The sequence below is a fragment of the Odontesthes bonariensis genome, chromosome 19 (assembly GCF_027942865.1).
Source record: "Odontesthes bonariensis isolate fOdoBon6 chromosome 19, fOdoBon6.hap1, whole genome shotgun sequence".
Taxonomy (NCBI): domain Eukaryota; kingdom Metazoa; phylum Chordata; class Actinopteri; order Atheriniformes; family Atherinopsidae; genus Odontesthes; species Odontesthes bonariensis.
Window position 1 is genome coordinate 18,309,886 of NC_134524.1, and position 25,081 is coordinate 18,334,966.

Sequence of the window (25,081 nt, forward strand, 5' to 3'; positions counted from 1 at the left end):
GTGAGGACGAGGTGACGTCATAATATCCTATTAGATCAAACTTTAGAACTAAGACTGTCCACTTTCTTTTTTTTTTCTTCAAAAGAACAAAAGCAAAAACCTAAAAAGGACAAATAAGGCTAAATTTGATGGAAAACGCTTTGAAAATTGAAACGGTAAAACTGGAGATGCCCCTAATCCTGCTCCATTTTACGGGCCTAATATCAGGGTACACTGTCAAAAAATGTTAAGAGTGAGAAAATATTCCCGTTTACAAGCCATATGGGAAAAATAGGTCTGTATAATAAATCAATATTCAAGAAAAAAATACAGAAATCACCTTTGTTAAAACGCATATCAGTAGTCCAGACTAATTTAGTTGAGGTGAGTTTTTAAATCCCCTTTGACCACATATCCCACCGGAAGGTGGCGGTAATGCTTGTTAATGTTTGTTTGAGTACGAAGAAGATGGCGGTGGCAGTGTGAGCTAACGAAAGCTGCAAGATAGTAAACACAAAACGGTATGTGATAAAAACTTTCTTACAAAAACAAGCAGCGACGTTTTGACACACAGTCACATTGTGTTGTGTCAGCCTGTCACAGTGTTCTGCCGTTAGCGTATAAACGGCCCGCAGGAGGCTAACGTTTTCGCTTATTAGCAAGCTCCGACGAGTTGGAACAGTTGGGTTTTAAAAACTAACAGTTTTGTTTTGTGGTGAAATATTGGTTTAGCTTGTCACGAAGACCCTTGAAGTCGTTGTCAGGGGCGTGGAGTATTTATGTGACTCTTCGGTAAAACTTGCCCAAATGTGTTGATGTGGCGCAGTTGAAAATAAGAGTGTCCCTTTAAATAAACGAAGCTAGGCACAGATGTGAAAGGGACTCCTCCTATTACACAATAAATGTGTGGTTCATTTGTGGAGTTTCTCTTAAAACTGTAATGCTGGTGGATTTGTGGCCTGTCCAAACTGCATATGTCAGAGAGCTTCTCAAACCCCCTCCTCCCACAGAAAATGTGACATCAGACAGATTTACCTGCCTGCACACACTTGACTCCTCTCCTCGCATTAGTGAGCATAGGAGGTGAGGAGAGAGGAGTCGAGATAACATTTTATTTAGCTGATATCTCAAGAGCCATCACTTACATATGACGTACTGCATCATCTAACCATTCTTTTGTTGCATTTAACTGATGTATTTGTGTCTGTCAGCATTGACTGCATTCATGACAATGTATATCTTTACTTTTAATTCAGTGTTCAACGTGGGATTAACTGACCACACCTCCTATAGGCTTCATGGATGCTGAAAAGACAAAGGATACGCTGGTGTTTCGTCAATTATAGCTCCTCCGACCAGTCTCCTCTCTCCTGCAGGTGTATTTTAGGGATGGAAACATCCTGCAGTGTATTTGGCTTGAAACAATTAATGTGCCAACAGGCAGGAGAAGGAAGGGGGAGAGGAGACGAGGAGGCCCAAATTAGATCAATTAGAAAAGCTTCTCTCTAGCACAGGTGGCGATGATACACATCAAGACTCCCTATCAACACAGTTCTTCTGAAACACTGCCGCAGCAACTTTTTCACACGGTGAAAAATCTATTCACAATTGATAATATTTTTTTTTTGTAACTGATTTTTTTACTTGACATATACATACATACTAACAAACACAAACTCAACTAACACCGAGTTGAGTGTGTTAGTTATATGTAGTTATACTTGCTTAAAGTTCTTTAAAAGTCCTTTCTCTTTTTTTTTTCTTCCACTGACTAGATCGTTGTAATTTTCAGTCACTGTTTACAATTGATAATATTGTGGCGTGTTTCAGCGGGCAGGAGATTTTTGCTTTTTGTTACATCCCATTTCGTCTTCCATTGCAGTAAAGCCTTGTCCATCCCAACAGGCATGTTTTAAACTAAAATGTGTGATTAATTAAAAACTAACAAAAAAAAATCTAGATTTTTTTCATCACCCTTTTCCAGACTGCGGTTCAGTATCCTCTTGTGACATGCCCCAATCCGGCAGCCTCTACATCCCGGTTGATTCGCAAATTGAATTAAATTGACTCCGAACAGGATCTTAATCCCTTTCCAGGCTGATGTGTGTTTTGGGATGCTATTCTTTTGTAATGATGCCTTCTTGTCACTTTAAGTTCTTAATAAACTGTGTTTAGAGTTGTCTGAAGTTCATTCATATTGCGACTTCCAGTACCAGCATTACGCCCAGGGGGTTTCGTGCTTATCTGGCCAATTTGATTGAAGGTTTTGCAATGAAACATGCATCATTGTGAGATGTTCAACTCTGTGCTTGTCCATTTCCTGGTCTCAACTGTTTCCAGGAAGTGAAATTAAGTTATTTCTATATCGAAATGTTCCGTGTTTACAGTTGTGGCCTTGTTTTTCACTCCTTTGATGTTTTACCTCTGTTCTCTCTTGCTAGTGAAGACCTGGACGTGATAAGGGTCGAAATATTGTGTTGCTGACAGGAGGCATCAAAATCTTCCAGATCATGGATTTTCCCCTCTGGAGAGGCTGAAGCCCCATCCCACTCTAGATCCCCCTGGTTTGTTTAACTTTTCAGCTACTGATTGCTGTTGGATAATTTTCTACTTTTTTCTCATGGAGGGCTTCTTCTCTTAAGGAGCTTATCACTTATCTGAGGATGTGCTGCTAATTTGCGATTGGCTCAACTGAAGGCCCAACTCGCACTGACGCAGTTACTCAATGTATTGTTGTTGTTGTTGGGTTCAAACCCAACAACAAACTCCAGTACACTAACTTTGTACTTAGCTGGAGCACAAACTTCCCCTACTGCAGGACCATCAAGCTCCCTAACCTTCAGAAGATTAAACCATGTCACGTCATGTTTATAACCCCTTTGAGTCCAAGAATCAATATCCCACCCAGCGCCAGTATGGGCTCTCAAGTGGACAGTCAGAAAGGGACTATTCGAGGACATCACATCACCTTGATCCTGCATCCAGGTTCAGCTCTTCTGGACGTCCCCCTGCAGCTCTTTCCAACTCGGGACGAACAGTCCCACCAATGTCGGCTATGCCAGTGAGCTTCAGGCCTGAACAGACTAGGGCTTTATTAGATGGGGACATACAGAGGTCAGTTGACTTGCACATTAGCAGAGCCAGAGAAATGGTAAGTCATCAGCCTGTAGGTCAGGATGCTTACTTGAGCAGCACTCAAAGAGATGAGTTTGCTTCTTCAAGCACAACACCCAATCCAATGTCTTCAGCTTTTCAACGAAAAAGACACTCTGATCTTGACGTTGACGGTAGCTCCTTGAACTGGTTGCCAAGCTGCAAAAACCCCACCAAAGATGATACCTCCAAATTCCGTCCATCATCGGCCTCATCTAGCTATCCGAGCAACAGGGACCGTAGGCTTGCCTCCAGTGAAGGACAACTTGCTAAGCAGTCTGTTTCAGGTTTAGGTGAATATGACGATCCTATGCCAGACAAACAATTGCCCCCAAATGAGTCCCGTTGCTCCAAGTTTAGTCCAGAATTAGCTGTCCGCATCCTTCAGAGCTTTGGACTTGGAAAGGAAGACTTGAACTATCTCCTGGCTTACCCTGACGATCAGATCAACTCTGAGAACCTGCCTTTCATTTTGAGGCAGATTCGCAAGGAGAAGGAGAAAAGATCTGCAACTACAAGTCAGTCAAAATCCGTCCTTGAATCCCAACCCACCCCAAGCTTTAGTGGAATGGGCAGGTCGAGTAGTTCCACAGGGGTAGGGATGTACCAGGACAAAATGTCAACAACTAATGATAAACCAAGTAAAGTGATTGACTATGGACATACTGGCAAGTATCCTTTCATTGGTAATGAGATTGGAGGTTCTAGTAGAGTTGACAGTGATGGGAGTGGAAGTATGTTGGGCACCCAAAGTACCAATAGTTTCAGTAGAGAACCATTACAGAAAGGTGTACCAGAGGTAAAAAGCACCTCATTGGTTTCTTCGTGTGATAAGATGAGCTCCGTTACAAGTCTCGGCTCAACGAGGAGCACTGTGGCTTCTCCAGGCAGTGACCCAATTAAACAAAAGCAGACCCAACCAGCTCCCACTTTCAAAAGAACCTTCACTCCTTTCTCTATTGCAAAGAAAGATGCAGACACGGGACGCCTCAAGTCAGAACCCTGCAAATACTTTGCATTGGAAGAGCCAGAGCCAAAATCAGAATCAGATTGCGAGCCAGACCCAAAAACCCAACCATCCAATACCGGCAGTAATCATGACAGTCACTCAAATGATCAGATACAAACTAAAAAACACAGCCCAGAGGTTTCTGAGAACAAGAAAAAGCAGCAGAGTCAACGGAAGGAGAAGCGGAAAGTGCAGGAGGAGCCGAAGCAACAGCAGCCGACGCTGCAAACACACCAACTTCTGCAGCCTCAACTTTTTTCAGCTTTGAGATCAGTTCCTCCACCCGCCTTCTTCCCCAGGTCTCTCGCTTTTCCTCCACCCCCACCTCTGCCTATCCCAGGCATGATGAACTACACTCATATGACCCAGCCTCCTTTTGGCGGGCAGTTTCCAGCAAAGGGGGCATTCAACCGCAGTCTACCAACACAGGCCATGCTCAATGACTATGCTGCCACCACACCGGTGATGTTTCCACACGTCTGCACTCTGTGTAACACAGTTTGTGCTACCATGAGGGTAAGTGAGCAACTGTATTGTGTTGTTTGTGATTGTTTAACCCTGCTAACTAATTCTGAAGCCAACTTCTATGACAGTTGTAGAAAATGGAACCAGGTGCTTTAACAGCTGTGACAAAGAGAACTATTCAAAGTCGTACACAGTGTATGCTTTGTTTTACTTTTGAAACAGCTGTTAAAGCACCTGGTTCCATTCTCGTTTACTTTCTGTATTAGGTCCTTTTTACGACCAACAGTTTGACTTTGTTTTTTTTTTTTGTTTTAAGCGTGTTCCAAGTTGTTGTTTTTTTGTCCCAAAGAGGAATCTCAGTTTTTGCCGTCTGTCTTTGCTGATTTTCCTCCTTTTGGAACATCAAATTGTTCGGTTTGGCTTCTCAAAAACTGAAAGCGCCAGGTTCCTTTTCTCCGCTTCCCTCGGGTTGTGTTGTTTTTTTGGTCCTGACACCAACTTGCCTAGATGACCCTTCGGGAAATGTTGAGACGACACGGAGCTAAGGAACGAGACGTGACAAAATCTAGATCCCAAGAAGATTTTTTTTTTTTTTTTTTTTTTTTTGTGTGACTCCTGTATTTAATTGTTTTATCATTAAATCATCAAGACTTGTTAGATTGATTCATTAAGGTCCTGAATAATTCAATTCACTCGAAATTTCATACACATCGAGGCATGTTGCCCCTTCTGGTGTGGCGAGCATAAACCCTCATATGCTGATGCGTAGGGCTGATGTCTCTGGGCTTTTCATTTGATAGTGAAGGACAAACTCGGACTGTCTTTAAGATTGTTAAGTTTACTGTAAAGTTTAGTTGAACGTATCTGTTGTCAAGCAGTCGCAAAAAAAAAATGGCAGCGAAGCTGTTAAAGCCAGCGACGGATACAAAATTTGGGACTAAACCTTTGTCTTGCTCTTGCTACCAGATTTGGCTCGCCCACCAGAACACCAACCGTCACCTTGAAAACTGCAAACTCCTCCGGAAACGGTCAGTCTTTTTTCTGTCAAAGATTTTCTATTTCTATTTTTTTTTTGGTATTACTGCCATGTGAATGTGATCTTTTTAGTGCCGTCAAACTTGAGCCATTTGTTAACTTGGTTATGCTGTTTCTCTTCAGTGGTGTAACTTTAAAAAAAATAAAAATGAAAGGAGTGTATTGTTAGATTCTTGATCCACAGCCTGTTTCAGTCGACGGTAGAGATGCACCACTTCGTTTTTGTTGCATTTTTAATAAGTGAGGAAGATTCACTCCCCTCTGTGGAGCTTCAGCTGGGTTTCTGTTGCTGTGTTTGATTTGCATTTTGAAGATGTGAATAAGAAAAGGTGAATGAGAATGTTAAAAATTGAAATGAACTAGTGAGCAGACGGAGAGAAAAAAAAACAATACACCAGCTTGCGGTGGTTTTTGCCTGTTTTGAAGAAGACTTGATGTAGAGGAGACAGAGTGGGAACGACCTCTGACCTGGCAAAGATTAAAATGACGAACGACAAAACGACTCGCCATCCGTCCCTCCGTCTGAGCCGACAACTAATCATGTGACTGAATGGCATCTTCCCGGATATGATTTAATGGAGAGAGGAGCCCTCTCTGAATTAGTGATTGTTTTCCTATTGTGAATGTCCACCACATTTGATTTCCTCGCCAAGCTTTATTTCTGGTTTGGACAGCTACTTCTAATGGATTATAACTAATTCTAACATGATAAGGTTAATTACTGTCATCTTTCCTGAAATTCTGGCCTCTTAGAAAGCTAACTGCTAACTTTCTTTTACTGTCTGGCCCAACTCTGCAGTGAAGAGGGACACTGACCTAATTTAGTCTTGATCAGGCCTTTACTTCCACTTTTAAGACACTCAACCAAATATACAGTGTTTTGACTCCTGAGCAATTACCCCCCCGCCCTTTGACATGCATTCACTGAATCTCACTTCCCAAAGCAGTTACATCACTACCAGGTTACCCAAAATGCAGCTGCCTAAATGGGAAATGCTCTTTTTTTTTTTTTTTTTCTCCACAGATATCCGGATTGGGGGGGTGAGGCACTACCTGTCCTGAGGTAAATTTCTTTGTTTTCAGACAAACACCCACCGCAGCAGCTGTGAGCAAGTACCTCCCTGACCTTTCTCTGTCGATTCACGCAGGATTTTCTCGTTCCCTGTTCTTTTAGTTCTTTTAGTGTTCCAGACTACAATGTCGGGCCATTCCTCTCAGCCTCTGCCGAGCCTTGGGAGTATGGTTACTACCACCCTAGATCGAAGCGCAGATGGGAAGAATCCAGTAGCAGTTCCAGCTCCCGCTCCAACAGCCCACGGCGCCGCCATGGCTCCAAGAGCAGGAGAGACAAACGCTGCAGCCGATCACGGTCGAAATACAGCTCCAAACGCTCTCGCAGGTATATGGGGAGAAAAACTTTGACACACTACAAGTGGCAAAGTAAGTTCTAAAAATGTTAGGTTGTTTGCATATATTTCATCTTTGGGCTTTTTTCTTGTCTGAGTTGAGTCAGACATTTCACAGTGAAATATTCGACTTCGTTTTTAACGTCATTCGAATCACAGATTCCTTGATCCTTGCTTGTCTTAGGTCACGGTCTCGTTCTTCATCCTTGCGGCGCAACCGGTCTTCTTCCCCCACCAGTCGATCCCGTTCGAGGAGTCACGAGAGACGATCGCCATCCAGAAAAACTCAAGAGAGACAGTCGTCCTCGGAGAGATCAACCCCTCAGAGAACGAAGTTGAGCAGTGCTGAAAGACTGGCAAAGAAACTGCTGGAAAAATCAGGTTTGATAAACCTTCACAAATCGGTTTTGTAACTATAGCACTGCAACAAATTGTGTCAGATCATGATTTAATTCCTTAAAGCCAAACAGAGAAGTTTGGCTTTGTATGTGCTTATTGTTAGCATTGAATATCTGTCTTTTTCCTTTTAGAAATCCATTCTCTGTCAGAGCAGTCTGACTTGGAGGCCGCAGTTAAAAATCTGACTCCCGTCTTAATGGCCGAGCTAGCCAAGATGAAGGATCTAAAGTCATCTAAAGCGAAGCCTGATCTTTCGGAGAGCGCGGCAAGTTGTTCAGCGCACTGACACATAAACACGCTCACCCAAACCAAACGAGACGCCGGGTGCTTGGCTGGAATGGGGGGTAAACAGTGACAGAAGAGATCATCTCATGCGAAACCAATAATCTAATTTCCATGTCCAAGTGCCCTTGTTGACTTGCGTGAGGTTACAACCCTTTTTAGTGTCTGCGTCTGGTCACATTGTAGGGTTGTCAAAAGGGTGAATTGGACTTAGCCTCAGATGAATTGTCTTCCCTTATAACCACGTACAAGATTAAATAAACTCAGTCGCTGATGGTCAGGTTAATGTTTTATCTCTCTTTTTGTTTGGCAGGATGAATCCCCACCTCCCACCTTGGTGAAGCTCAAAGGGGTTTGTAGGACTCTCACTCACAATGACGTGCTCGCCGCAGTGGAGATTTTTGGAAAAACAAAAACAGTCACATTGTATAGGTCTCGAGAGGAGGTGCGTGTAATCAAAGAGTGTGAAGACAAAATGTTTTTTTCCTATAAAGCATACTGTACAGGCTATGTCTTCCTCTCGCCATGATATATAGAAGGCAGTAGTTTGTGTAATCATTTTATTTAAAAAAGTAGACAATCTTGAGAGTTTAGTGGATCTGAATTATTTAGAGATTTTTCCAAGATCAGCAAATAGCTGAAGCTTTCAAATTACTCTTTTTTTTATTTTTTATTTTTTTTATTTGGCCCCCGTTAAAATGGTGACCATTAAAAACGGTCTTCCAAAGACACATCCTTCAATTACCTAACTATTCTAAATTCAATTAGTGTTTAAAGATATGTCATTTCCTGGCACATCTGCAGCAACAGAACAAGTACAGCACGTACTTGTTAGCAGTACAGTTATTTCAAAATGTATTGTGGTCTGTTTTGGATTTTTTATTGCAAGTTACTAAAATGTGTGGAAGGGTGAACTTTTTCACTGTTTCCTGCTTAGTTTATGACTGTAACGAGGACACGGTGCTTGTGTTTGTGGTCACCCAAAGTGATGTTTGTTCCGCATTTTTCCCGCACATGCAGGCAAACGTGTGTTTCGAGAACGAGGAAGACGCTGAGAAACTGAGGAACTCAATGAGCCTCAGCGTGGAAGGAGTCACAGTTACAGTGATCACAAGAAGGGTATCGTACATTTTCTTTCTTTCTTTTTTCCTTTTTTTTTGGGTCCACATATGCCTGCTTTTTTTTTTAACTGAATTTTTCTTAATTTGTTATCAGGAAAATAGTTGAAGCAGAAATAGCTGTGAGATACACAGCTAAATGGTTAGCATGGTTGGTTGGTTGATGATAATGCGCTGTGGTGCGCCTAACGCTACAGTGATGGGAGCAGTAGTCCAGTAGCATTAGGGTTTCACCCAGAACAAATTCATAACAAGCTGGAAATTTCAGGATATGTTTAGAATACCTTTAGGAATCACATACTAAAAGTCCCCAGGAATCCCCCTTGGGCTCTCTGAGAAATTCAAGATGGCGTCCAAAATGGCTGCCTTTTGGAGATTTGTCCATATCTAAGGCTTGAAATGTAATTCAGATGCACTTTAAAGGTGAAAATGTATGTTGTGATGGTAGATTTAGAGTCAATGTCAACATTAGGTTTTGATTAAATGCTTATATTAAAAGGTAACAACTTATTATAACAATATCTACATGTATTATGTGTAAAACGTTTTGTAATTTTTTTGTCACTTGGACTTTACCTTGAACCAAAAACATCATGAACTCCAAAAACTGTTCTTAAAACCACTAAAAACTAACAATATATCTTTGAAATGATAAAAGAAACCAATCCTACTCCACCACAGTGACTGAGCTGTTTCCTCAAATAATGAATGTATTTACAAGAATAAAATCGGTAATTTTTCAACACGTTGCAACTTCAACATAAAATTAAATCAAATAAATCAACTAGGCCCTTTCATCAATAAATGTACCATAACTCAATTCATCAAACAAATAGACAATCAACCAATCAATGAATCAATCTATCTATCCATCAGTGCAGTCATCATCCTCATTGTCATCAGATTCTACAGAATCTGGTTCTTCAGTTTCTCCCTCATTATTTAGCAAAGATGGCAGTGGCACTGGGGCTGCACGGTGGTGTGGTGGTTAGCACCATTGGCTCACAGCAAGAAGGTTCCAGGTTCAACTCCCAGCTGGGGCCTTTCTGTGTGGAATTTACATGTGAACTCTATTTTATATTCAATATACTGCACCACCACCAGAAGTTTGTCTCGTGGTTAAGCAGTGCTGCAGATTAGCTATGATCTCTAAAAAGTAGCTAGAACTGCCCTTTTGCATTATGAAATTAGCCATGTAGACACATTTTCTGAAGATCAGCGTGCTGTGCATGATATGACGTCATGCGGAACATCATGACGTCATCTAACAGCTTCTAGCAACTTTTCAGAAAGCCAATAGCGACTTTCTTTGGGTTTTTTTCAACACTGCCAGCACTGCAGATTGGCTCAGATCTCTAAAAACTCACTAGCACGGCCCTTTTGCATTATGAATGTAGAAACATTTTCCAGACATCAGTGTGACAATGTGACGTCATGAAAGTTGGCCATCCTGACAGTGTTGGCCTCCAAATTTGTTAGCGGTTCATGTACCTATTTAAGTGTTAACACGCAAGATTTTGTGCAAATCTGCTCAATCATTTGGAAATCATGGCTGAAACAAAATGCTGGCCATCTTGTAAGTCGGCCATCTTGAAGGCGTTGGCCTCCAAATTTTTAGCAGATCATGTACCTACTATAGAGTGTTAGCACACAACATTTGGTGGAAATTCATTCAACCGTTCGGAAATTATGGCAGAAACAAAATGTCGGCTATCTTGAAAGTCGGCCATCTTGAAAGCGATGGCCTCCAAAATTAAATCAGTTCACTTATTATTTATAAAATGTCAGTACACACAATTTGGTGAAAATCCATTCAACCGTTCAGAAGTTATTGCATTAACACAATAATATAATATAATTTGGACGCCATCTTGAATTTCTCAGAAAGCCCAAGGTGGATTCCCGGGAACTTTTAGTATGTTGTTCCTAAAGGTATTTGAACATATTCTGAGAAATCCAGCTTGTTATTAATTTGTTCCGGGTTTGACCTAATTTTGAGCTGATGCTCTTGGACTACAGGGAGGGCTTTGACTTTACCTAAACACTCACTCTTCTGCGTCATTGAGCACTGATTTTTAAACTGCCCTGTATTTCCTGAACTCAAAACGGATTCAAATTTGTTTTCAGGCCACCTCTGGAAAGGGGGAAACGCCTTCATCTTCAACCACAGCAGGCATGACCACCGGTAAACCAACTGAGGGCAGGGAAACTGTCACTGAGGCACCGGAAGCATCCCCAGCTGTGGTTGCAGTTGAAAGTTCCGCAGAGGGTAAAGCGGGAAAACCGGCAGCTCCAAAGGCCTCACCAACCGGCACACGTGAGACCACAACGGATAAGTCGGCATCTAAATGTCCCACTGGTCCAGTACAGGTCCAGCAAAAGCAACAGCAGGCTGCAGAAGACAGTGAAGAAGGTGAATGCCACACTTGTTATAATGCAAGCTTTATTTCATTTGAACCTCATTACTGCTTACAGCAGCTAAAGCAGCAGAATGTCTGTTTTTCCTGATACTGAAGAGGCCTAACTCTGTGTCAGACAGGTGGATGTTTGAATGACTTGATGTTAAAAAAAATTTTTTTTTGTTCTTTTTTCCTCAACAGACGCTGCAGGTTTCATTCGGTCGTCCACATCCAAGTATTTTGAAGATCCTGTCACTTCCCTGACTGTTGGGGAGAAGGTTGAAACACACCTACAAGTAGAAAGTATAAGTAAGAAAACCAAGAAAAGCTGCCGGTTATCATCTATCTCATTTATCCCTCTTTCACTTATTTCACTTTTCTTGGATGCTCCTTCGCAGGGTGCTTTAAGACGAAGAAGAAATGCTTAACACCAGAAGTAAGTTCTTTCCAAGCACTTTTGAACTGCTGCACATTTCCCTTTTTTATTAAAAGTTCAATATGTTCTGAAACAAACGGAAACGTTCAGCGCTGCCAGGCCGCATTTATTTTTTATCTCGAGGGATCTTCACGGGGAACAAAGCGAGAACGCCAAACCGGGCGCAGACTCCTGTTGTAAAGGGGGAACAGTAACCCGGCGCCGGCCGTGTGATTGGCCTGTTTCCTGCCAGAGTTAACGGCAGTAGACTTTTGTCACGGTAGTGGGCGCTTCCCATAATTGGATACTGATTGAAAGAGAACCACAGTTGCTTTTATACTATATTACTATTGTTATATTATATTTACTAAATTATTGTAATATTTTTGGTGGAAAGTGTACAAATACATTTCTGAGCTGTTTCCTGATGAGTATTTGAAAGGACTGTCAAGTGGAGCAACTGGGGGGTCACATTAAAGCGCAGCGGGCTGGTCTCCTTTTACGACACAGCCAGTTAAAGCTGCAGTCTGCAACTCTTTTTCAAGCATAATGCCTGGAACTGTCCGGGGATTCTGAAAGTAGTACATTAAATACCCCAATACAAAAAAAATGAGTTCTCTAGGTCCCCTATATGTCCCGCTAGGTCCCTCCAAAGCCAGCAGGTTTGTTTACAAAATTGCAGACCGGACCGGTAAAAGGTAACCAATCAGGTTACGAGCTGGGCTCTGCTGCCTTTAATCACCGATTGTGCACGTGCGATACAAGGTAGGCTCGTCCCCACGCTTATTTATCTGGACTATTGAACTTCATTACGGGCTAGTCTACTTACTGTGTCTTCCATGATCGCAAATGACAGGTGAGTTGATGAATGAGGAGTCGTGTACGCGCATCTGAGTTCTCATGTGTTTTGATGGGGCGGGACAGGAAGTTGAATAACTTTTTATTTTTTGGTTAAAAAATAAGCATTTCTTGCATTTTGCGACTACGGAGGTCACCGTTTTCAACTTCAAGCGTTCTGATAGATCATGTAAACTCTTAAAATGCCAAAAATTAGGACTTTATGTATGACAACAACAAATCCTGCAGACTGCAGCTTTAACGTTTTGGCTCATTCACAAACGCCAAATTACATCAGGTGGAGTTTTCTTTATTTAAGATTCCCAACTTACTTGAATTAGTACTTTTTCTTTTCCAGTTTTACTTGCAGTTGTTTTTAATAAGCAACCTTCCGGAGTTTAAGGATGGTACCTACAAGGAAGTTGAGGTTGCAGATTTGCTCCGCCCATACGGATTCCTATATGCAACCGACACCCTCTATGTTATCCCTCAGAAATGTCTGGTAGGCACAAGATTCTAAGTCTTTTTCCCCGTTTGTTTATTAATACCATGTTCATTAACGTTTTTTTTCTATTTTCCCATCAGGCCCTTGCCATCATGCCAACTGTAGAGGACCTGCAACACCTTGTGTCGGAGACATGGGAGGGCATTGATTTCAAGGGATCTTCACTTTGCATGCAACCTGTGAACAATAACTTATCAATGTCTACGGTAAGCATGAGAAGCACACTACTCTTCATTGTTCTGAAATATTTTATCATTGTCATTATATATTATCATTCTGTGTTTGCTTTGGTTTCATTTGATCTCAGTCTCTGTGCCGTTGCTACTGTCTTTTCCAACTCCCTTCCATTGTGTCTCTGTGTTGACTCTGTGGTGCACGGTGACTTAAACAATGCCTGCTGTGTCTGTTTCAGTTCGGGTTCTATAAATCTCTGATGAAACTGATGCAGTTTGTAAGTATCACGCCCACGCGAAACCCTCAAACTTTACTTCTTTGTTACTTTTTAAAGTCCCAGCAATGAACAAAGATTAGAAGTTTTTCATGTTACAGAAGAAAAAAATACAAACCACCCAACAAAAGCTGGATGAATGGAATACATCACATGCAAAATAAGATTTTAAATTACATCGGAAAAACTCTCTGACATTCCCAATAAATTCACACAAATGGAAAATTTCCCTCTTGACACTCTCTTTCTGCCAGTGATGTGCCTCCTCTCCGCAGCAGCTTTTAGAGCCACACGTAGCTCAGAATATGAGACATGCTATTCTTCAGCCGTAAACGGTGCCACACTCAGCATTGAGTCAGCATGCATTCTGCATGATTTATTTGGACACACTCCTCCCATCCACCTGACGGGAGACTCTATTTACATTCCATTTATTTAGCAGATGCTTTCATCCAGCAACTTGTAAGTGAGGAAAAACATTTTTTGGCTAAATAAGGGATTTGGTACTTTTCCCAGGGACACTTCCATACAGGAGCTGGGAAAGCCGGGCAGCAAACCAGCAACCTTTTGATTTAAGTACCACTTTCCCTTATAACCTACAGCCCGCTGCTTAAATGAACCCATAAATACTTGTACACCAGGCCACACATCAACTCATTTTCACCACGTTGTTTTGTGCTAACTTGCCTCAAACTTGACTCAAAGTTTAATTTAGTTTTCAGACTTTTAACACATTTTAGGAAATGGTTTTCTGTCACATTTTCTACGTGTTTTCACGTAGCCTTCTGAATGTTCTTACTGACTTTAAAACACTGAACTGATGGGTTCATACGGAAACATTCAGATGTTTCTGTATAATCTGATAACAAATCGAAAATCCCCATAACCAGCGAGGAAATGCCATGCTGTTATTTGTGTGTCTCCGGTCGCTTTTGATCTGTACCTGCTTGTCTCGAAACAGGAAGTCAGTGATGATGGCTCGAGAACGGTCTACATCCACGATATCTCGCCAGAAGAGACTCGAGAGCTCAGGGAAGCTTTGAGAAAAACTGCTTCTGTAAGAAACTTCCTGCCTCTGCTCAACAAGGTACAAACACACACACACCAGCAAGTACATGTGCTGATGTGGGTTGTTGTTAGCCTCATCCATCCTGTGTCCGTTTGTTCCAGGTGTATATCGAGTTTCGATCTGTCCGTGATGCTGATCTGCTTGGACTTGCATACAGATATAAAAAAGAAAATACACACAAAGTGTACAGGATGAAAATACCAGAACCCCATAACAGACCTTGTAAGTATTTGCTCTTGGGAAAATGAAAAATAAATGTATGGAAGATGCCGAATTTTCGTTGTTCTTGTTGGCAAAATTACATGGAGTAGAAGGCTTTCTGTATCCTCCAGTTTATAGAAAGAGACAGAACAGCATGCAGGTTAAACAGGGCTGCCTGCAGTGGAGAGGAGAAGTTTTCACATCTGTATTTGAAACGCTGAAACAGAGTTACAGAAAGCTAATGATGTCAAAGATGCTTTATATCTGCATATCACTGCACAGTCTTGTATTTAAAGTCTTTAAAAATCAAGATATCATGTATATTTTACTTTAATGGCTGGTAAACGGTTGCAGCGTGCACAACCATCAAACCAAACTGAGAAGCCATTATTCTTCTCCACAGCAGCCTGCCGGTTAGTAAAAGCTCCACAGGGCTGCACTCCACCATTTTGGATCCCAATAACGGCCAGTCCTTTTGTGTTCCCCACCGTCTCTCCTTTGTACCTCAACCCACGTAAGAGAAACAAATGGAAGCTCAGTTTAACTGCCAATTATCACACGTTGACTGTAAGTGACTGACCAAATAACCTTCTCATTTTTTGACTCCCAGTTTATAACACAGTCAATAAAATGGAGGACATTTCGGTAAGCATTGTTCAATCCACCCCGTTGTCATTTAGTTTTAATGTTAATGTTTTAATAGCTGTTTGAATGGTCTAAACTAGTAGAACGACTCAGCAAAGAGAAGCCAAGAGAAATGTAAAATGCATGCAAATATTAAGCTTGGTTTCGAAGCGGCTAGATTTTGTCTTATTTTATCGTCTGTTGTCAAATTTCACTGTAAAGTGAAACAATGGAACGCGGAGAAATCACATGCAGAAGCTTCTGTTCCTCTGCTCTTTTGCTCTTTACCTTAACGTTTGTCTTTGAACCTCGTTTCCTATAGAAATTTAGTCCTAAAGATGGTAAGGCGGACACCATCATGTTGACCGGTTTGCCAGAAGGCGACTACACACACATGGACGTGGCTAAGCTGGTGTGGCGTTTTTTGCCTGAGAAGAATCTCCGCAGTCTGTACTACAACGTGATCGTCTTACCGCTGCAGAGGAGGGTAAGAAGCGGAACACGGCTACGTTTAACGTTTTAGTTATTCAGTAAAGCTTTGTCATTCGAACTTAACCAAACTATGACTGAGAGGCGTAGTAACGTCTAGAAACGATAAGAGCAAGTTGAATTTCACTCAGAGGACCCTGCTCCTCTGAGTGAAAGTTCCATGTTCCAGAGCGCTGTCACTGGATACTGGCTGTTTATCTTCACACTTGGACCGATTTTTTTTCTTCTTCAGTCACTACATTAAGAACCAAGGATCCTTAATATTTAATGAAAGCAAGGATGTTATCAAAATGGAATTATATATACTGCAGACTTCTGGCATTTTAATAGCGATTGAAGGTGTTATCGTACGAGTCTGTTTTTCTCTTTGAGTGCTTTTTTTTTTCCCTTCCTTTTAAGACAATTTTCCTATCTTCTCTTTACCTTCAGGCTTTTGTGTATTTCAACAACTGGCTTTCGTGCCACAATTTTGTCACCAGTCACATCAGAAATCCGGTTTGTCTCAAAGGCTGCGCTCTCCACGTCCACCTCGTCTTAGAGAACATGGATCTCGGAGCCGGCGAGGTATGAAAACTGGGAAAACCAGTCGAGGGCATACTCAGAGCTGTACCATTATGCGTACGGCACTGACTGAAATGATAAACTATTTCAAAGTGCAATCTTAAATGTTGAACTGGGCAAGTAAACAAGTAAATTTATTTCAAAATGTGCTTTGGCATCACCTGTGACGATCCATGTTTTGTGACCTTTTCCAGGAGAACATGTACAGAAACCTGATGAAATGGAGCGATTCTGTAAGTTATCACTTGTTTAAATCGGCTTTCAAGAGAAAGCAGTGACTTTTGGATTGTCTGGTCCTTCACACCAGCTGTTGGTTGTTTCTCAGGATATTCCAAACACGAAGTCTCTGGAGAATCGGTTGTTGTCTGTCGAGATCTCTGAGACGTCTAGGTACCTCATCATGATGGTCATGGACGTCGTGGCGTCCATTGCTTCGTTTGCCAACTACTTGCCGCTCGCCAACAGGGTACGATGAAAACTTTGCACAATCACTGTTGCCGGGTTCAGGTTTGACGTGTTCTAGAGCTTGAGAAAGATCGCTCCATTGACCTCCGTCGACCCGTTTTTCTTTGCCAGATCTACATTGAGATGTCCTCATCCAGTGGTGTAACGCAGGTGTTGGAGAACATTTACTCAATGGACTTCCCCTCTCTACACTGGTACGTTTGCCAGTAAATTAGGTGAAAGGCATAGGAAAACTGAGGAGATGATTGTTATTTCATGTGATTTATATTATTTAAGAAACTTGGTGAGATGTTCATCTGACCAACTCCTTTTATCTTCCTCACAGGAATAAAGTTGTACGCTTTGAACAGTGAGTATTTCACTTTGTAATTGTTTCTTGTCAGGTTGGGAGGGGGCGGAATCATAGAAAATGTTGATGTTACTTAGACATTTGCCACTTACCTAAATATATTTGTGCTAGTCACATCCCATCATATTCAACAGCAGTAATACAGCAGTGGGCCCACCAAAAACTGCTCAAAAGGACTCAAAAACATGGCAAAGGAGTCTTAGGTGTTCACGGGCCTCAAAACTCCCCTGATAGCAATCTGATGGGACTGATGGCAGGGACAGGAAGCAATCCCAGTCCTTAAAGATCCCAGTAGGTTGCAGAGAAATAAAAGAGCTATTTGGACTTTGATTGACCTGCTGGCTCAGGAACACTGGTTTTGTAAAATGTTACTTTTAAAACAGTCCAGTTTAAACTGGCATCTAATCAGGTTTCTGCTTCTCATTTCAGTTTGAACAGCCTACAGAATCGCCTAGAAAGCTCTGGTCATAGGCTGGTTGACATTAGACCTGACCCTGTAGTCGTTCAGGCCAATCCTCAAAAAGGGATGTGCAAAAACCGAAAGGGAGGGGCCAGTGTCACCAGTAAAGGTTTGAATGTATGGAAGAAGAATCGTGAGAAACGCGTACCTGAGACGACTGAGGACGACTCCACCTTATTTCGTCGCGTGACCCGTTCTTTAACAGCAGCTGCTCGGATGCTAGAGACTCATCCGCCTGAAGGAGAGGAAGCGAAACCCGCAGAGAGTTCAGCATCTGAGCATAAAGAATCAGCAGAGAGTATTCCTGCAGAAAGTGTTGAGTCACAAGCACCAGGACAGGAGCTAGAGTTTAAAAACCAAGGCCAGAGTCTGGAAACAGATTTCAAGGATGCCTCACAAGAGGAGAAGAAGAACAAGGACAAAGAAAAGGAAAAGGATGATGATGGCAAACAGACCGAAGAGAAAGGAGATGATGGTAAAAATGACCAAATTCAAGATGCTTTCAATGACCAAACTGATGAACAGATGGATGAAGGTGGGAGCCGTGAAAACAAAGCCTGCCCAGAGAAGTGCAGTGGAATGGATGCCAGTGTTACTGAAGAAAAAGCATCTGTCGGCAAGGAGGACGGTCATCAGGTTATGGACGAAAGCTCCAAAGCAGTGCAGATGTCTGAAGAAGACGGGACTCAAGTGAGCGACAATTCAAATAAATCAGCCATTGAAGGTACAGCAGACACAGATCGGGATAGCAAGCAAAGTGAAGGGAAGGGAAAACAAAAAGAGGATGAAATGCTTTCCGAAGATGCTGACCAAATCGGAGTGTCGGAACAGAATGTTGAGGACGAAGGCAAAGCCACCACAGAGGAGCACAGCGAAATGGAGGTGGATGCATCTCTCCAAGTGCTTGACCGTGTTTCTGATCACCAAGCAGCTACAGTTCAGGAAGACAGTCATTGTGTAGAAGATGAAGGTTTTACATTAAAGCCGGAGGGAGGCTTGACTCAAAATGTGAACAATTCAGAAAAATCTGTTGTTGAAGATGCAACTGATAAAAATCAAGTGTTAGATGCAAATAGCACTCAAACGCAACGTACCGGGGGAGGTGGAGGGAGGGTAGAACAAAATGAAGAAGAAATGCTTTCAGAGGAATTCTGCAAAACCTCCAAAGATGCTCACCAAAACCAGCCTCCTGAAGACACTTTGAAAGATTTTACTGAACAAGAAGCCTTAGAGACGGTGGATTCGATTGATGATCAGACTGAGACAGAAGGTGACAGTCAGAAACCCGAAACTCCCGGTGAACAGATCTCTGAAGGAAACATTGAACCCACAGACGAAGAAGATGCATACCAGGTAATAGATTCTGTGGTGGATCAGCCAACAACTACAGAGACGGAGTCGGAGGTTGACGGCAAGGAAGACAAAACAAAGAAAGACAATGTGACAGCTGAAAGAGACGATAGACCAAACAGGAGAAGCGGCCTGAGGACCAGAACATCTAAAAGTGAAGAGAAGGAGAAATCTCCAAAGAAACCAGACAGGACAGCTGAAAAAAACAAGACTCCAACAAAGGACAGCACAACAGGAAAAGACCAACAGGTTGTCGAGGACAATGAGGAGATGGTCTATGAGGTAGTGGACTCTGTTGAAGATGAATCTGTTCAGGAGACCTCAACCACAGAAAAGTCCGGTAGAAGAAGAACTACTAGAGGAAACAAAGACCATAAAACGCCAACAACGATTCCCAAGGAGGTGCCTGAAAGACCTGCCGGAGAAGAGGAGACCGAGTTTAAGATTTTAGACTCTGTGGAGGACGAGGCTGCCTCTGACGAACCGACAGTGACGAGAAGATCCACCAGAGCCAGAAGAGAAAAAGCTAAGAAAGATGCTGAGAATGAGAAATCGAATAAAGATAAGACCCCGACAGGAAGGAGGAGCAAATCTGCCAGAGATTCAGTGGATCGAAACAAAGAGAAAGCTACAGAGACGGAAGCCAAAACTCCTCCTGAAGAAAACACGCAAACAAAGAAAAGTGAATCTGCTGCAGGAGACGCAGCCGAGGAGGAGGAGGAGGCCACTTATGAAATATTAGATGCTGTGGAGGAAGAGGCTGCTGGGGAGGATCGTCCCCCAACACCAGAAAAACCACGGCGGGGAAGACCAAAGAAAGACGTTAAAGCGACGAGGAAACAACCTGCTGCTGTGAAGAAGGGAGACTCGTCCAGTAGAAGGGCCGATGAAGAAGAAGCAGTTTATCACATTCTGGACTCTGTTGAAGATGAGCCAGTTGACGATAGGGCTCCGACAGACCAAAGTAAGAATGTGAGCCAGTTAGCCATCTCTAAAGATGATGATGAAACAAAGGAAGCAAGTTCACTCATAAATGAGGAGGAGGAGGAGGAGCCTGTGTATCACATTGTAGATTCTCTGGAAGATGATCAGGTTCAGGAGGAGTTGATGACCACACAAGTCTCCAGCACGGAGAGGGGAGAAAGGAGTGAAGCAGCACTTGAAAATACAACAAAAGACGAGGCTGCTGCAAAGGAAGAAGACTCGATAACAAGCGACTCCACAGCTGTGGAAGTGTCCAAGAAAGAAGTCTCGGAGGAGAAGAGTCTACTTCAGTTAGCTGATGATGTAGAGAAGGTTGGTGATGGCCCATCTGCTGCAGAAGGCTCTGGTACAGGGGAGCAGGACAGGACACCAAAAACAGATGTTACGAAAGAGGACGGTCCAGCAACTGTATCCAGATGTGACGATAAGACACAAGCGAATAAATCCGACACTTTGAAGCCTGAGGTGAGGTTAAGAGTTGAGCACATTTAAGTTTTTAATTTATCTGTGAACTTTCTGCTTAAATATCAGAATCTGGTGATACATTTCTCGCGTGTCTGTATTTAGGTTACAGTTGAAGGAAGTGAAGCGAGCAGTGCGGAAGAAGAGGAAGCTGAGAAAAGCTCCTTTTCTGCCAAGCGCAAACACGATGACAGCACAGGTCTGTGTTGATTGAATAAAGTCCAGTCTGTCGGACGTCTCTTTCCTGTGTCATTTTGACCATTATGTGGAAGTGAAGTATTCTGAATCTTGATGTTTTGTGTTCTCAAACTTTCTGCCTGACATGTGCAGGTCCGACATGAAAGGTACTTCAATGCTGATTATCTTCTTTGCAGATTTTGCTCTGTTGAAATCCTTAAAAAAAATACTGATGACATAGTATCTGGGTACATAGTTACAAGCTGGTAAATAAATATCTAAAAATCTTGTAAACTACCATCTTAAAAGGTACATTTATGCAAGAAACTTTGTCAAAGATTAAAACTAATAACATCATCTGCTATTTAAATTCGGTTGTTTTCACATTTTAAATCTTAAGGTGTGAGTTGGCAAAGGCTCATGGGTATTGTAGTATAAACGGTCATATTGAAATCAGACTCCTCTGTTGCTCCGTTCCATTTTTTTACCTATCTTTTGATTATAAATGTATGATGTAACATCACACACAGTCACAGAGGACTTGCAACATCTGGTTCAACCATCTGGTTACGTTGTTCCGTCCAGTTTCCCTGCCAATGATTCCCAGACGCTTCCACTTGTTTTAAGAAGGTTCTACTCTGAAGTTGGAGCTACATGCTTGTTTTGTTTGTTAGCTCCTACGCATTTCACAAAGCTGAAGGTTTTAGACTTCATGAGAGTTTGAAACTGTCTTTGATTTGTTGTTTTAGAGGAGAGCGTGAACGTTGTGATGGTAGACGAGATAGGAACGGCTGAAGAGGAGGAAAATGAAGCGACGACAACCACGAAAAGGGGCCGACCCAGGAAGAGAACCAGAAAGACTCCTGGTAACACAAACGCGCCTATGTACTGGTACACTGTCATCTCAGCACACAAGACAAACATGACATCCACTTATTGTGTCTCCACTTGCAGTAAGAAAATCTGCCAGAGGGAAAACTTTGAGCGCAGAGGATGATAAAGAAGAAGAAGAAAATGAGTCACTGCCTCCTGTTTCAGTCAACTCCTGCTCTGAACTGGACAAAGACACATCTGCTCTGTCAAGGGACGTTCAGCCGGAGATTCAGAAGACAGAGGTGGAAGCAGCAAGCCGGTCTGAGATAAATGCTGCTTCCACAGGACAGCAGCCAGAGTCTGAGTGTGCTGATAACCAGACGCCACCAGAGGGGAGTGTGGAGGAGGAAGAGAAGGGAGGACACAACAGAGCTGACCATAAAGGTACAAGAAGCTGTCCAACACACAATTCACTCCAAGCTGTTTTTAGACCGACTAAACACATCATTCTCTCTGACAAAGATGAACATTCGATGCGGTGGGTCTGCAAACAACGATTATATATTTTTATTTGATTTAATATTTAATTTGGATTGTTTGTATTCTTCAATTTATTTACATTATTTACAAATGTGACTTAGATCTTGTGAACTTATTCTGCTTTTTCTCTTGAAAGAGAGATTGAGCTTGATCAGATTTATTACACATTATTTTGTTGAGGATTCGGTGTCCTTAAATGATTGTTCCGTGAGTGTCTCAAAGCTGTCGGGTAACAAAGAAATACAGTCGTTACATTGAAGGTGTTCATCTTTAAGAATTGATTTTTCTTTCTCCCACTTCAGCCAGTAGTAAACAGAGGAGGGAGCTTGTTGGACCTGAGGCAAAACGGTCTCGTTCTCATTCTCCTGGTGTTGCCGACTCCTTCGAACTGCCGCCGTTTGACCCTGATCGCCCCCTCGGTGAGAAACACGCACACACACACACCATAGATTTAAAGCTTTAAAGAGAATTTGACCTGCAGATGCGGGACGTAACACCAAAACAAAACGCCTCCACAAGTTGCAGGCAGCATATCTTTATATACTACAATATGTGTGATGAACAAACACGCTCCCAAAAAGACAAAAATGAAAACTTCCCTTTAATTCCTCAGTAAACTCTGACTTTTCTCGCTTTCTCATAAAAATCCCACTGTCCTGCCCTTTTTGGTGCCGTATTTATCTGAAGAAAAAAGTCAACTCAAATCAGATAGAAAGCATCCCACAAATATAACAGATTCATATACGTGTGAAAGTTGACACGCATTACAATATCTCAACATTCAGAGAGGCATTCGGTTTACCAGAGTGTCTGCAAGGGTGTTGTGTTTTATTTGCAAGGACAGCAGGTTGCAGACAGCTTTAAGGGAGAAAAGAGGAACATCCTGACCTCTGATAAGTACCTCTCAAGAGCTGGTTGAAAACTGTTGTGAAGGCCACACATGTATCCTCAAGTAACCTTTATTTGTGTTTAGCTGAAAAAGAAGGAAATCTCACTGTGCTCAGTATCAGTCCGAATCAGACCTGACGCTTCTTTGTTAAACTGATGATTTAGGACTGAATTATGTGTAAACAAGTTCAAGTCATAGCTCAATCTCGTCACAGCAGATTTGTTTTTCTTTGCCCACCCCAGATTCAGATGCTTCCTTGCTACTTTTTCACGTTCTTCTTTCTTCCTCCCTTCAGGTCAGGAGTTTACGGTTCGTAAATGGGCGTCCTTCTGTAATATTTGCTCTGTTTTCTACGATCACGAAAGCTCCGACAAAGACCTGCACTGCTGCAGCGAGACACACTACGACAATCTGCAGGTAAATGCGAACACACACGCACACACACCGGGTTCAACAGCATTAACACACGTTGGGCCCCTCATTGTTTGTCTCTTTCTTTTTTCAGAAACATTACCAGAAACGCCAACAGAAATCCTCAAGAGCGTCGGCACAACATCCTCGAGGCTCCGTCTCTGATTGTTCAACGTAAACTGCTGATTGTTCATTAAAATGTTAAAGACAGATGAGCGAACTGTCTGTTTTGTGAACCACTGAGTTAGTGTTAGATAAACAGCCCTTGAATTTCATCTATGAAATAAAGTCTTGTTTTCATCACCTTTTCCACATCATTCATCTGAAGTCTAGCTGGTATAAACTAAGCCATCACCTCCGCCTTCTCTTATTACAGGACATGTGGCCAGTTTGGTTTAAAGAGATGCATCGATATTCCAAAGGGATGGTTTTATGTGGGCCACATGCAGCCCCAAGGTCATGAGCTGGTCTTAGCAGCATGTTTGGAACAAGGCCCAAGGAAAATGTAGATTTCCATCTGGCGGAGTTTAAGGCAGTCAGGCTGGCTCTAAATCAACACCCAGATAGCAAAGTGTGTTTGGGGTATTATAGTACACATTTGGCCTGGACTGACACCATTGACTTGATGCCACATACCCACCAGACACAGCCCAAATCTACATTTTCTTTGGGCGATTATACCAAACATGCATTTATGGTAAGATAGAACTTTATTCAGCCCGCAGCGGGGACATTTCTTTGCCACAGCAGCAGGATACAAGATGGCGGGTGACCCAAAGAAAGATCACACATCAATTGATAATAATATATCTGAATGGAACAAATGGCAATATAGGTTATATTATAAAACAAAGTAAGGTCGGGAATAAACTGAACATATATCACATTTTAAGTCATAGTAATGAACACACCAAAAGATCTCAACCCCTCTCAGTAAGTAGAGTTGGCTTTTGACCTCGAGGAGGAGAGGCTGAATTGTGTTAAAAATATTAGAAAAGTTTTTAAAAAATGACTCTGGCAGTGCTTCCAGCAGTCTCTAGCAGGGAGAGGGAGCAGTGAAGCAGATGCATGACTCTATCTTCCACACCAATCCTCGGTTTGTACGCAAACTGGAGTGGGTTAAGTTAAATTGACATTTTATAAGGGCCATGTGCGGCCCTCACAGCATTTGCTACGACCAGGCAAATGTCTTAAATAACACCTTCCAGTGTCCAGGTTAGGCCCAAATGCGTGGCCTTGTTTTGGCCAAAGAATCTTTGCTATCTGTTTGGTGACCAGATTTATGGAAACATGGACTGATAAAATAAATAAAAAAGCTAATGTGGGAAGTCATATTGCTAAAATAATTGGAGTAATAACATTGGGCCTCATGCAAGAACATTTTCGTATTTTTATTCTAAATTTCTCTTACTTTTTTCGTAAGGTCTCGTACGAACACGCCACGTCAGATTCAACAAACGCTCTTAAAGTGATAGTTCGGAGTAGATTCACCCTAGGGTCATTTGAACCGTGACATCCAGCCAAGTAGCCCACTCGAAGTTTTTTCGATATTGGCTGAACATCAGCTGAGTTACTGAGTTATCCCGAATAGCTTAGTACAAGCGCTAACGGAACCTGGCAGTATCTCCAAAATTACCACACTAAAATCACATGCCATGACACCAAACTTCTACAGTAGTACAAATATGGTCTGTACTCACAAAACGATGCATTTGGAAGTTTTTTACATAGTCCAGGAGTTTATTATCATCAACACAAGCCTAATGGCTTCTCTGCTGCTAAAGCTG

General features: G+C 42.2%; 1 protein-coding gene across 2 annotated transcripts; it reads left to right on the forward strand.

Annotated features, from left to right (window-relative positions):
* Positions 1–423: 423 nt before the first annotated feature.
* On the forward strand, positions 424–23,509 carry LOC142369285 (uncharacterized). 2 transcript variants are annotated; one of them, XM_075451618.1, is made up of 32 exons: positions 424–500; positions 2,421–4,657; positions 5,573–5,634; positions 6,666–6,704; positions 6,816–7,040; positions 7,232–7,428; positions 7,578–7,711; positions 8,042–8,173; positions 8,749–8,847; positions 10,974–11,259; positions 11,447–11,554; positions 11,644–11,681; positions 12,856–12,999; positions 13,083–13,208; positions 13,415–13,453; positions 14,412–14,537; positions 14,621–14,741; positions 15,124–15,234; positions 15,331–15,365; positions 15,667–15,831; positions 16,263–16,397; positions 16,589–16,627; positions 16,720–16,860; positions 16,971–17,053; positions 17,185–17,208; positions 17,638–20,467; positions 20,570–20,663; positions 21,391–21,507; positions 21,596–21,898; positions 22,297–22,413; positions 23,179–23,300; positions 23,389–23,509. In XM_075451618.1, exons 2-32 carry the CDS (start codon positions 2,834–2,836, stop codon positions 23,470–23,472), a joined length of 8,100 nt encoding a protein of 2,699 aa, XP_075307733.1. In that variant the 5' UTR covers positions 424–500; positions 2,421–2,833; the 3' UTR covers positions 23,473–23,509. The 2 variants fall into 2 exon arrangements, with proteins under 2 accessions (XP_075307733.1, XP_075307734.1); XM_075451619.1 differs by having other exon boundaries at positions 435–500; positions 2,426–4,657.
* The last annotated feature ends 1,572 nt before the right edge of the window (positions 23,510–25,081 follow it).